At 52.8% G+C, this 13,215-nt stretch overlaps 1 protein-coding gene across 1 annotated transcript; it reads right to left on the bottom strand.

Annotated features, from left to right (window-relative positions):
- Nucleotides 1-2,108: 2,108 nt before the first annotated feature.
- On the bottom strand, nt 2,109-6,331 carry KLK12 (kallikrein related peptidase 12). Its single transcript, XM_045988353.1, has 6 exons — nt 6,303-6,331; nt 6,077-6,132; nt 5,474-5,633; nt 4,233-4,492; nt 3,178-3,311; nt 2,109-2,264 (listed from the first exon to the last, which is right to left on the bottom strand). The coding sequence occupies exons 1-6, from the start codon at nt 6,329-6,331 to the stop codon at nt 2,109-2,111; spliced, it is 795 nt and encodes a 264-aa protein (XP_045844309.1).
- Nucleotides 6,332-13,215: the final 6,884 nt, after the last annotated feature.

Here is a 13,215-nt window from a genome sequence, read left to right on the forward strand (position 1 = left end):
ACCCAAGCCAAAGGACAGAGCAGAGGGAGAAATGGCGCCAAGGCAGAGGAGGCCTGGCCCGCTCTGGGAGCGCAGGTCCCTGCAAGAAGGTCTTCCCTTCCCTCCCCGACTCACAGGCTCTGGGACTGGGGCTCTGGGTGCCGGCTGGTGGCGGCGGTGGCGGCGGTGGCGGCAGCTGCGGCGGTTTGGGTCAGAGGCAGATTGGGTCAGAGCATCAGGAGGAAGGCAGGTGCGGGTGGCCCGGATGACGGGCCTCCTCGCCCTGCCTTACTGCCCTGAGGGTGGGGTGTGTGCGCCTGCCTGCCTGCCTCTGTCACCTCTCCAAGCCCCTCTTCTCTCTGTTTCTCCTCCCGCCCGCATCCTTCTGGGTCTCTCTCTTCATCTCTGGCGGTTGCTTCCTTTCTGTAACTCTGTGGCCATATTTCTCCTTGCCTCTTTGTGCTTGTGCCTTTCTGTCTATCTGTGTCTCTCTCAGTCTCTCTCTGAAGGACTCCTGTAATTCTTTATCTTTCTTTGTGTCTCTCTGTCTCTGCCTCCCTCCACCTCCTTCTCTCTCTCCCTCCGCCTTGTCCTCCAGGCTCTGTGTCTCTCCTCCTGTCCCTCCTCCTCCCTCCCCACAGCCCAAGCCCAGGTGGGCCCCTGGCTGCCTCTGGGCCCTCCCTTCTCCATTCCAAGGAGGGGGGAAACTGGGGCGTCACAGAGGTAGGGCTGCTGCCAGCCGAAGGGGCAGGACCAGAGGGTGGGGGAGGCAGGTCGGGGCCTGTGGGAGTCAAGGCCCGGGAAAGGGAGGCAGCCCTCAGCAAGGCCCCAACCCCTAGTGCTCCTCTGGGGCTTCGCTTCTGTCCCCCTTCCCTCCACTCCCCTCTCCTGCCTCTGCCTCCCCGGGGAACGCTGGGCCCCCCCCAAACCCAGCTGTGGGGGAACGCTGGGGCCCCCCCAAACCCAGCTGTGGCACTTACTCGCTGTGAGACTCAGGTCCGATGACTTCCAAATCTGAGCCACCTTAATTTCCTGTCTGCCAGTCCCTCTATCTCTGGGCCTGCTTATCAGTGAGGTCTCCTGCCTCTCTGTCTGGCCCTCCTCTCTCCCCTAACCAGAAGTGGGACAAGACGACCAGGTATGGGTTCCTCAGGCAGCCACCCTGGCTTCAAACCCAGGCTCTGGCTCTTCCTACCACAGTGACGTGAGCCAAGGAACTCCACCCCTGTGAGGCTCAGTTTCTTCATCTGCGAGATGGGGGGGGGGGGGGGGACAGCCCTGCCTTGAGGTGTTTGGGATGAAGACTCCAGGAGAGCCCAGCATAGCAGGCACCAAGAATTCCCACGCTGTCACCATCACCTATCACTCTCCCATCCCAAATTTCCCTTCCATTCACTGGGGAGAAGCTCACTTGGCATCTCCTGGATGGCGGTGAGGACAGAACCCAAGGAGGGGCAGGACTATTTTAAGACCTAGGCCGGGCCCTCTTGCTTTCCAAGGCTACACCCCGCCTTCCATCATCACAGACCTGGTAAAATGAACCCACATCCCACATTAAATATAATGTGTGCTCAACAACTCCAGCAAAGCCAAGTTGGAATTGGGAAGGTGGAAGAATGTTACATTTTATAGACATTGAATTAAATGGTCATGAATTTTTATTTCACAATTTTCATTTGGTATTTTGGGGCCAATAATTTCCCCCTTGGAACCTTCATGGACACTGTTCCCAAATTCCTGGCTGGAGAAAAAAAATGGGACCTATTTTTATTTGTTATAAGTAACCTTTTCTACTCCATTCCTGTGTGACCCCTAAGGGAAAACTCTTGCCCTGTGGTCTCTATTCCTACACCTGTGGGCAGGGGAACTGATGAGCCTCCCTCCTGCGTCAACCAGCTGGGGGATATCAAAGAGACAAGACAGAGCTATAGTTACATTTATTCCAGGAAGAATTTAATTCCTTCCTCCCCCAACCATAGGACTGAGAAGGGCTGGCTGGAGTTGGAGTTCTTGGAAGAAGATCCCCAGCCCAAGAAGGGTGGGAGCCAGGCATGATAACGGAGGCGGCATTGGTGCTCTGAGGATCAGTCAGTGTGGCCCCCAAGCTGGGCGGTGGAGATGGAGGGAGGTCAGTTGTTCCTCAGGACCATCCGGATCCAGTCCACATATTTGCAAATATTGGTGTAGACCCCTGGGATGCCTTTTTGCCCGCAAGGCTCCACAGTCCCCCAGGACACCAGACCCTGCAGGACTCCCCCGCACACCAGGGGGCCCCCAGAGTCGCCCTGGAATACAGAAAGAGAAGAAACACCGAATGAATAAGGGAGAAATCCTGTGCCCATTGTCCTTTCCCGGACCCCCAAACCCATTTCCAGGCCTTGAAGACAGAGGTTCCAAGGCTGGTTAGCAGAGAAGAGCACTACTGTGCTCTCCGTCCTCCCTCCACAGCGATGACTGATCAACAGGCAAGAACGCACTGCACACCATCCCCAGGTGGCCAAGCCCAGGGAAGGCAGGACTCCATAGAAGGTGGGGGAGGGGGTCTCTCAAGGACAATGGCTAGAGCTCTGGCCAATGAGTGAAGACACTATTTTCAGTGACTAATCCCAGCAAAGGAGGTGAGGAACAGGAGTTCTGTAGAGGACGACTGGCTGGGGTCCTGACCAATGAGGGAAAGAGTACCACCACCAGTGACCAATCCCAGCAAAGGAAGTCGGGAGCTATAAATGTTCTCTCAGGCACGAAGGCTGGAGCCTTAGCCAGCAGGGTGGGGCAGCCTCCAACGTGGAGGACCCCAGGGAGCAAGGTAGCAGAATTCGAGTGCAGAAGAGTCCACCAGCCTCCTTTCCTGCCTCCATCCTAGAGCCTCTCACTTTCGCCAGGGCCAACATCGGTTGGAGGACGGTATGGGGAGAGACAGCTGGTTACACACCCTCAGTTCCGAGTCCCTGCCACCTCTTTGCCTTCCCTTGTCTTCTCTTCCTCTCCCTCTCCTGTGCCCCTCCCATTTTTCCTTCTCTGTTCCCTCCATCCCTCTGTTTTCCCCCACGCACCCCTCCTCTCTGTCCTCCATCTCTTTGCTCTCCCTGCCTTATCCTGCGCCTCCCCTTTCTGACCACCTCTGTCTGTCCCCCATCCTCCCTGCTCTGTCCCCAACGTCCTCCCTTGAGTGACCACGATTTGCCTACATTCACTCACCTGGCAGGCGTCCGCCCCTTCCGTGCCTATGGCACACACCATGTTGTCCGTGATTCTCCCAGGAAACACAGTCCGGCAGGTCGCACTGGAAACGATGGAGACATTGAGGCATTGGAGCCGGTCTGGGAATGGGTCTGGGGGTGGAAGATAGAAACCATTGGGTTTCCCAAAGCTCCCCACTTGGGGGCCACCTCCCTCTACTCAAGAAAGCCAAATATGAGTCTATACCCTGTCCTTTTCCTGTGCCCCCCCCCACAATCTGCAAACGTCTAAATTTCAGATTTATGACTTCATTTGATAGTGACCCTTGCCCCAGTTCATTGACCCAGTCTCCCGACCTTTAACCTATGACTCTGAGTGCCATGACTCAAGACACCCTTTGTCCCTCCAACCTCAGAAACAATGAATCTAGACCCACTTTTCTCCTTAAATTCCAGATGCTGTGACCTTTCACCTTCAATCTTGTTATCCTTAGATCCCAACTTAAGCTCATGCTCCCTCTCTGTGTCCAGACCCCACATTCCTTGTCTTCTTTTAAACTTCTAAACTCAAGCAATAAGCCATTGGTCCCAACTCCAAAGTGACTTATGATCCCTGTTTATTTGACCCTAGACCTCATGACCCCTAACCTCTAGGGCTTCCAATCCCAGGCCAGTGATCCCCAATTGAATCCCAGTTTCCACCCTCAGATTATGGCCAGCTTGTGCAATAACTGGATCCCACATCCTCAACTCTACAGTGACCTCTAACACTAGAGTCCATGACCCATGACCCCAAGATCTTATTTATGAATGTCTTTTGCTCCAGTCTGATGACCCCTGCCATCACTCTGGCCTCCAGCCACATCCTGACTCATGACTTCTGACTCTATACCCAACCCCTTAACCATTTTGACTCCCAGGATCCCTGGTGCACCGTGATCTCTGGTCCCAAACCACAATCCTCATGTTTGACCCTTAATGCATCCTTCTGCTGAAATGGCATGAGGCCCTACACCCCAGACTTTGCCCATCCTGAGCCCTGACCCTGATGCCCTGACCCTGATGCCCCCTTACTCCATGGTTGATTGGTGATGCCCCAGCCTGAGACCTGGCACTTGGTGCCGGCCGCTGCACAGGTGGTGGGCAGGGGCAGGGGCTGGACACTGCGAGTCAAGCGGACGGGGGTGCCCAGTCGCAGGAGCCGGAGGTCATTGTCATGGTTATGCTGGGCTCCCTGGTAGCCGGGGTGGGTCACGGAGAAGCCACTGCGCCGTATCTGCTCCGTCCAATCCAACCTGCTGAGGCTATGCTCCCCCAGGCGCACCCAGTACCTGCTGGGGGTCAAGACGGCTCAGTGAGGGTGGGCTGGCCCTGGGGCCCAGGCCCTCCAACCTCTTTCCACTGCTCTGCCCCTCAGTGTCTGTCCTTACTCCCTCACCAGCTTGCTCTATCTCCCACCTCTATCACCATCTTTCCATTTCCCATTTGCCTACTTGTGCTCTCCGAGCCCGTGCATCTCTGTCCCTTCCTGATTCTCTCAGCTAAGGCAGAGACATCCAACTGTCATGCTCACTGCTCTGTTCCCACCACCTAGAGGCTGCCTGGGCTGTCAGCAACTTCAGCTGAAGGAGCAAGTGTGTAACGAGTGGACTCTCTCTGTTCTGTCCCCAAATCAATCCATCTCTTCATGTCTGAGACTTCCCTTTTGAAAAAACCTCAGGGGCGCCTGGGTGGCTCAGTGGGTTAAGCCTCTGCCTTGGGCTCATGTCATGATCTCAGGGTCCTGGGATCAAGTCCCGCATCAGGCTCTCTGCTCAGCGGGGAGCCTGCTTCCCTTTCTCTCTGCCTGCCTCTCTGCCTACTTGTGATCTCTCTCTGTGTCAAATAAATAAATAAAATCTTAAAAAAAAGAAAGAAAGAAAGAAAGAAAAAACCTCAGAGTTTCAGACCTACAAAGCCCAATCCCCTCATTTACAGATGGGACCACTGAGGCCCAGAGAGTTTGCCCAGACTGGGCATGGCTGGGATGGTGACAGAGGTTATCTGGAAAGGAAAGGGAACACAAGGGAATGGGAGCATGTGGGTGGGCAGGTTCCAGGACCCTTCCTGCCCTCCACCCACCCACCGTGCCTAGCCCTATCCCAGGCCCATTGTTGAGGAAGTCCTACTCTTTGTCTGACCTCAGACCTTCTTGTTGCAGGACCATCTCCTTACTCCTTGGCGCTCCCCTCTCCTGATCCCAATCCTGAGGGCTCCCGTTCCCACCATCCTTCCTTTGCCTACCCCTGGAAGGGACCACCCAGACAGGGACTTACCTGCCACTGCAGTGAGCCGCTGTGAGGACCCACCAGCGATCAATGAGGACGCCCCCACAGCGCAGGTTGGTGCCCTCAAACAGCCCCACCTGCCAAGGCTGCGAGTGATGGGCACACTCCTTGCCTTTGGTAATCTTCTCTTTGGCCGGTTGACTGAGCCCTGAGGACAGGGGTGTGGACCAGAGAGATGGGGTCAGAGATCTAGAGACTGGGAGTCAGAGATAGGAAGAGAGATGCAGAGATGAAGACACAGAGAGGCGAGAGAAAGACAGAGCCCCTGAGGGAGTTAGGGACAGGGAGCCACAGACCCAGTGACAAATATGAAAAGACCCAGCAATGCCCAGAGACACAGAAAGGAAGAGAAAGAGAAAAAGAGAGTTACTTAAAGATAAGAGGAAGACAGAGACAGATACACGAGCGAAAAAGGACAGAAGCGTAGCGACAGGAAGACACAGGAGAGGCAGATCAAAAGATAGAGGTGGCAGGACCTGGAAGACTGGAGTTGATAGGAGGCACAGAGGTAGCCCCCTGCCCTCTGTGCCAGGCTGGGGGAGACCAGACCTGGGAGCGGAGATGGGGCCCCTGTCCCCCTGGGGAACTCACCAGTAACAGAAAGGAGCAGTAGGATGCTGGAACCCAGGATGGCCCGCTTCCAGGTCCTGGGAAATGTGGGTGGAAACTCAGAGATGGCCCTGTCCCTGCCAACCCACCCCGTGCTTTGTCCACCCCTCCCACCAGCAAACTGCCAAGAGGACAGGATGCCTGCCTATCCCCCCTCTCTGTCTGTCTTGGGTGTCACCCCATTGGTGACCACCTGCCCCCTCCTCACCTTGTCCCTCTGCACACTGAGTCCTCCATGTAGCTGTCACAGTTTCAGCCTGTCTCTGCTGTCTATCCACTACCTGCCTGTCCTGTCATCCACCTGCCACGCTGCCAGTCAACTCTCCCACTGTCCACCTGGCTTCTCAGCCACCTGTCATGCTGCCCCACCTGTCCCCCTCCTTCTGTCTGTCTGTCCCAGACCGGCAGCTGACACAGCTTTTAACTCTCTTTGTCCCAGCCCATGCAATTTCCGGGTTGAGGGAAGGGGACCAGGAAGACATGGGGTGGGGCACCCTCTAATCCTGTAGAAACTCTTGTCAGCTAATGGCACCTAATTGAGCTTTAAAACTAAATGGGGGGGGCAAGGTAAGGGCCCAGGATGGTTGTTGGGGTGGGGGGGAGAACCGACCCCACTTCTTCTCCCCTCCTGTCCAAGCCAGCACCAGAGACCCATGACTCAAGGTGATCTGGGAGCTGGGTTCATAAATCCCCATTCCCGGTGAGGAAGGCTCAGGGAGGGTGGGGTGCCAACACCCAGGCCCCTCCCCACCCGGTGCAGGGAATACCCAGGAGGGTAAGTGGTTAAGATCTCAGAACCCTGGAAGGGAGAGACAGGGAAAGCAAGAACAGAGAGAGCCCAGATAGAGAAGAGAAGGAAGAGATTTCGAAATCGGTGATCAGGAAGAGACTGAAGAGGTTTCCAAACTGGAGTTGATTCTAATTGAATTTTCTCAACACACAGTCCACCTTGTTGCCTGCACTCTTCCTATCTGTATGGGGTCGATTTATCTAGTTCCATCAAAGTTTCTGTTTTTTTGTTTTTCTGCATGAGGGCTTCCACTGAGAAAGAAAGGGACAGGGGACCAAGGGAGAACCAGGGACAAGACAATCTGTGCTGTCTTCTGCTTTTGATTTGCTTTGAGATACCACCTAACTCAAACCCTCTCTATTTCTGGATTTCTGGGGCTCTGCGCATTTACTCAGATGCAATTTACATATAATAAAATTCTCCCTCAGCTCCAGTCCGGAGCTACCCTCTGCACACCAGCACTGCCAGGTTTCAAGAGAAGCTGGGAATTCAAATTTATGGTAGGACATTTCCTGATTTTAAAATACTGGCAGGGGCGCCTGACTGGCTCAGTCAATAGAGCATGCCAACTCTTGATCTTAGGGTTGGAAGTTCAAACCCCACATTGGGTATAGAAATTCCTTACAAATAATAAGAAATCTCTAAAATAAAATATTGGCAAAAACCCCCAAACCTATGGTTCCCATATAGATCTCTCTCTCTCTCACTCTCTCTCTCCCCCACTTTCTCATCTTCTCTTTCTGCCTCTACTTTTTTTTTTTTAAAGATTTTATTTATTTATTTGACAGAGAAAGACACAGTGGGAGAGGGAACACAAGCAGGGGGAGTGGGAGAGGGAGAAGCAGGCTTCCCGCTGAGCAGGGAACCCATTGTGGGGCTCCATCCCAGGACCCCGAGATCATGACCTGGGCCGAAGACAGAGGCTTAACCCCCTGAGCCACCCAGGCACCCCAAGCCTCTATTTTTTTAAAGTAAAACTCACATAATGGGGTGCCTGTGTGGCTCAGTAGGTTAAAGCCTCTGCCTCGGCTCAGGTCATGATCTCAGGGTCTTGGGATCAAGCCCCGCATTAGGCTCTCTGCTCGGCGGGGAGCCTGCTTCTTCCCTCTCTCTCTGCCTTCCTCTCTGCCTGCTTGTGATATCTCTCTCTATCAAATAAATAAATATTAAAAAAAAAACCACACATAAGACTTAGCACTTGAACCATTTTCAAGTTCACAACTCAGTGAATTCCAGCACATTCGACACACTCTGCCAACATCACCACAATCTAATTCCAGGACATTTTCTCCGCCCCCCCCCCAGAAGAGACTCCATACCCATTAGGCTGATGTCTATCCCATGATGAATGGTAAACAAAATGTGGTCTTTCCGGGGGTGTCTGGGTGGCTCAGTGGGTTAAAGCCTCTGCCTTTGGCTCAGGTCATGATCCCGGGGTCCTGGGATCGAGCCCCACATCGGGCTCTCTGCTCAGCGGGGAACCTGCTTCCCTCTCTCTCTCTCCGCCTGCCTCTCTGCCTACTTGTGATATCTGTCTGTCAAATAAATAACTAAAAAATCTTAAAAAAAAAAAAAAAGTGGTCTTTCCGGACTGTGGGAAAGCTGGAAAAAGGAGTGAAGCACTGGTAACTGCCACAATGTGGATGAACTTTGAAAACTGCGCCCGGTGAAAGAGATCAGTCACAAAGGCCACATCTCGTATGATCCCATGGATGTGAAATGTCCCGAACAGGCACATTCACAGGTATAAAAGGCAGGTTGGTGGTGTCAGGGCTCTAGGGAGTGGGGAGTGGCTACTTAGTGGTTCTCTTTTGACACACAGTTGCAGCTTGTGGCTTCTGGAAAAAGCTAATCCCTTCTTTTGTAGCTGGAGGCTTCAAGAGAGCATGGACTGGTTCAGAGCCTCACGCTCACACCTCCTGCGCTCAGGGCAAGCTCGGAGCACCTTCGCCACCTTCCCTGGGAAGCCCCCCAGAGCTCTCAAGTGCTGAGCTCCGTACTTGACTCCCGGGTGTCATTGTAAGCTTGAAATGCAGCCTGTTCCCGAGAGAGAACTCAGCTATGCTGACACTGGGGCGAGGGCCCACAGCATGGAGACCGTCACCATGTGGAAACTGAGGCAGGACTAGATTAAAATCACTCGCCCACAGTCACGTAGCTGTGCCAGAGCCAGAGTTTGAACTCAAACAGGCTGTCTCCAGAGCCTATATCATTAATCATTGTCCAAAGATATGGATGGACAGTTGAATGGCCAACTGACTAAGTACAGGAGTGAAGAGAGGAATGTAGGAATGTTCCTACAGTTTCCAAAGTAGGATAGCTTTTGGAATCCTACAGACTGGGCTGAAACTTCAATTCATGCCATGATTTACTGGGGGACCATCAGGCTTTGGCTCGACCTCAGTTTGTTCATCTGAAAGATGGGGCTGGGAGGCAGCTCCCTGTCCACACACCACTTCCTCTTGGGATTATCAAACAAGGCAACAAAACGTGGGTGAGGATATCAGGTACATTAACTGGAGACAGTCTCAAAATTACCCTTCCCATTTTTTTTTTCTGAAGAAGGAATTTTCAAAGCTGACTTAGATGACAGAATCTTTTGTTCTCAGCTGTTAAGAACTTTTTTTCTCAGTTATGGCTTGGTGCTGTTCTTTGTCTTCTGTCTCTATCTCTATACCCCTCTCTCTCCTATTTCTCTGTCCCATTCATTCACTCATGCATTCACTCAACAAACATTTCGAGATGCCCTGTGTGCCTTTCTACTGGGTGACACTGGGACAAGAGAGTCACATAAAAACCAGTGGCCCCCACCCCTCTCAGAGCCTGCCCTCTTTCTCTTCCATCCTTCCCAGCCAAGCTTCTCCATGGAAATCTACTCACCGTTTGCCCCCATGGCTTGTGGTCTTTTTAGGTCTCTGGAGACTTCCATGTTGGGCAATCCCGTGGTCTCCTGGTCATCACCTTACTCAGCCTTCAGGCAGCCTTCCACGTGGCCTGCTCCTTCCTCCTTCATGCATTTCTGGTTTCCCTCCCACTTTTTGTCTCTCAGTTATGAATAGGCCTTTTTTCCTCCCCCAGTGACTTTACAAACAAGGGCGTTCCTGGGGCCCGTCCTAAGCCTTCTTCTTGGCACTGACTGCATACACAGGACAGTTTCACATGTCACCTGGGATGGGGTGGTTCTTAGTCTCTCCCGGCTTCAGGTCTGTGCATCCAACAGCTCCCCAACTGTCCCACCAATCTGTTCTCAGACCCTACTCACTCGATCCTGTATCCTCACCACCCATCCGGTCCTCTGCTCTGGATCCTTGGGACACTGATTCTCCCTAGGATTCAGTGTCCCTTCCTTCTTCTGAGACATCCCATCCCAACACTGCTACTGCCACTAACTGCTCCCTGGCTCCTGCCCCCAAAATCTGCATCCACAGAGGTCTGGCCCTCTGCAGCCATTGGTGTCTTGCATGGCAAGGGGAGGGAAAGACATTGGCAGACTCCACTCTGAGCCCAGAGCCTGCCAGGGCTCGATCTCAAGACCCTGAAATCGTGACCTGACTCGAAATCCTCTTTTAACCCTACCGGAATTTATGCTGCTTTGGTGACTCTTGGAGCAAAAAGCAATCTAGTTGCCAAGAGAACCAACAGTGTGATTAGAGGGTTGTAACTTTCAGGTCCCTCCCTGCACCCCCCACCCCCAGCCCAGAACTCCTGAGCTGGGAAGAGGCACACAGATAGGTCTGGACATAGACATGCTGCCCAGGGCCACCTGATGGAAGCCTCCAGCCTCATACCTCTGTTCCTGAAGGCCCACTATGGAAGCTTCCGACTTGGGTCAGTTATGTCTACAGCAGACGCAGATCTCAGCAAGTGTAGGTCCAAGCAGCATGACTCCAAATGCATATTTGCCAGCAGACAACAGGGCCAGTGAGCAGGACAGCACAATGAGAAAGACCCCATGGTGGTCATCTAGACTCCTGTCCACAGTGCCAGCTGTGGTCACCCCAGAGAGTCAGGAGGGACCCTGTGGTGTGTGTGGGGCATGTCAGTCTTGACATGTGGGCCAAACTTCAGATGGAGGAGTCCATCCTCTTTCTGTGGGGTGCCTACAACATCATCCTTCATTATCTCTCCTCCAAAAATCCTGATCTGGGCCTCCCTCCCCGTCTACCCACCCAGAGCCTGTCTGCTTCTTTTGTCTTGTCATTGAATCTGTTAGAATGGAAGCTTGGGTTTGTATGCTCATTGCCCCCGTGATAATGTAATTCAGGATAAGTATGTTTTGGGGGGCGCCTGGGTGGCTCAGTGGGTTAAGCCTTTGCCATCGGCTCAGGTCATGATCTCAGGGTCCTGGGATCGAGTCCCACATCGAGCTCTCTGCTTAGTGGGGAACCTGCTTCCCCCCTCTCTCTGCCTGCCTCTCTGCCTGCTTGTGATCTCTCTCTCTCTCTCTCTGTCAAATGGATAAATAAAGTCTTTTTTTTTTAAGTATGTTTTTGGTCTAAGTCCTCATTCTTGGCAAGGAGCTCCTAAAACTCTTGGAATTTCCTAAGAAAGAACAAAAAAGTGTCTTTTGGCATGTGAATGCACCTAAGAATGGGAGGGGACGGGGGCGGGGGGGGGGGGCTGCAGGTGGACCCAATCACCAATAGACAATGAGTTAATTCATTGTGCCTATGCAGGGAGGCCCCCACAAACACCCAAAAGGAGGGGGCTGCAGAGAGTTCTCAGGCGGTTGAAGGTGTGGAGAGAATGGCGCAGCAGACAGGTCAAGGAAGCTCCTTGCCAGATCTTGCCCTACGCTTCTCTTTCCACCTGGCTGCTCTGAGTTTTATCCTTCTACAGTAAACCAATAATCAAGTCAGTAAAATATTTCTCTGAGTTCTGTGAGGTTCTCTGGCAAATTAATTAATCCCAAGGAGGAAGTCGTGGAACCTCCAGTCTGTACAGCACTTGGCCAGCACAGGTAAAGACCTTGGCTTTGAGATGGCATCTGAAGGCAAGGGGCGTGGGCAGTCTCGCTGGACTGAACCCGTCACCTGCACGTGCAATCGGACACGACCTCCTGGTAGATAGTGCATTTACCATGAATTGTGGGACAACTGCTTGATGCTGTTGGAGAGCCCCACCCCCACACATTGGGATTAGGTACGAGACCAATATCCCTATTAGGCTGGAAAGTCCAGCCTGGCCCCTCATAAAAGGACTCCCAGTAGGGGAAGTGGCTGAGCTTGGCCTGGACCCTTCAGACAAGAGGGGAAGAACTCCTTAGCCTAACTCTAGTCTAGGAGCTGACATTTCCCCACCTGGCACTTTGGGAGAAAAAAACAACAACAAACAAAACCAAGGGCTTGGCGCGCCAGGCCAATGCTGGGTTGTGTGGTTATGCCTCTGACACACTCCCCTTCTCCAGGATTTCAGTCCCTTTTCCAATCTTTTCCAAAAGACTTTTCCAGCCCCTCCCCCAACAACCACCAGTTTTCCTAATCCCTCCCCTGCAGGATCCCATTGTTATTAAAATTCCCCTGAGCAAAAACAGGAAGAGGAGGGCAAGTGGCTGCAAAATCCCAGGAGAGGGAGGGAGGCCGAGGGACGTGTGAGAAGCCTGGCCACCTGGCTAGCCTTCCCGAATTAAGGTGTTGTTGGCAGGCAGAATCTCCAACTCAGGTATGTCATTATTTTTTGTTCCGCAGGAAAGATTTGGGCGGCCTCCTCCCATTTTCCCAAATCCCCAGCTGGCTACTCCCAAGTCATCCAAGGCTGGCTGCTCTGGCTCGGGGACCTTGGAGACAAATCATCATAACAATTTTGCCCATGAGAACAATGACCGCACTAATGGGAGCACCGCTCCGTAAGCACTTGCTCAGTGCCAGGTGCTCTGTGTGCTTATCACATATTAATGCAATTAGTCCTCCCCAAACCCCTCTCACTGCGTAGGTGCTATTAAAAAAAAAAAAGAATTTATTTAGATCTAAAGCCTCAGGTGTGGAGAGAGGAATTCGCTGGTGGCACATTGTTGTGAGTGATATGTGCAAGTCCCTCTTTGTTTTCCTTATTCTCTTATTCCCTTTGTCTCCTTCCCCTTCTGCTATTGTCCTCACCACTGTGCGTCTTTGCTGTTTCTTTGGTACTGCGTGTTCCTGCTGATGAGGAACAGAAGGCTGGCTCAGGACAAAGCACAAGCTGACACCGGGCAACCTTCCCCCTCCCCCACTCCTGGGTGGGACATATGTGACCTTCTTTAAGGAATCTCCCAACTAAATGTTAATACCTTGCTAGAGGGAAAGACCTGGACGATGACAAGGCCTCAAGGTCTCCGGTATCTTGTAGGTCGTCT

This window comes from Meles meles, chromosome 19 (assembly GCF_922984935.1).
Source record: "Meles meles chromosome 19, mMelMel3.1 paternal haplotype, whole genome shotgun sequence".
Classification (NCBI taxonomy): Eukaryota; Metazoa; Chordata; class Mammalia; order Carnivora; family Mustelidae; genus Meles; species Meles meles.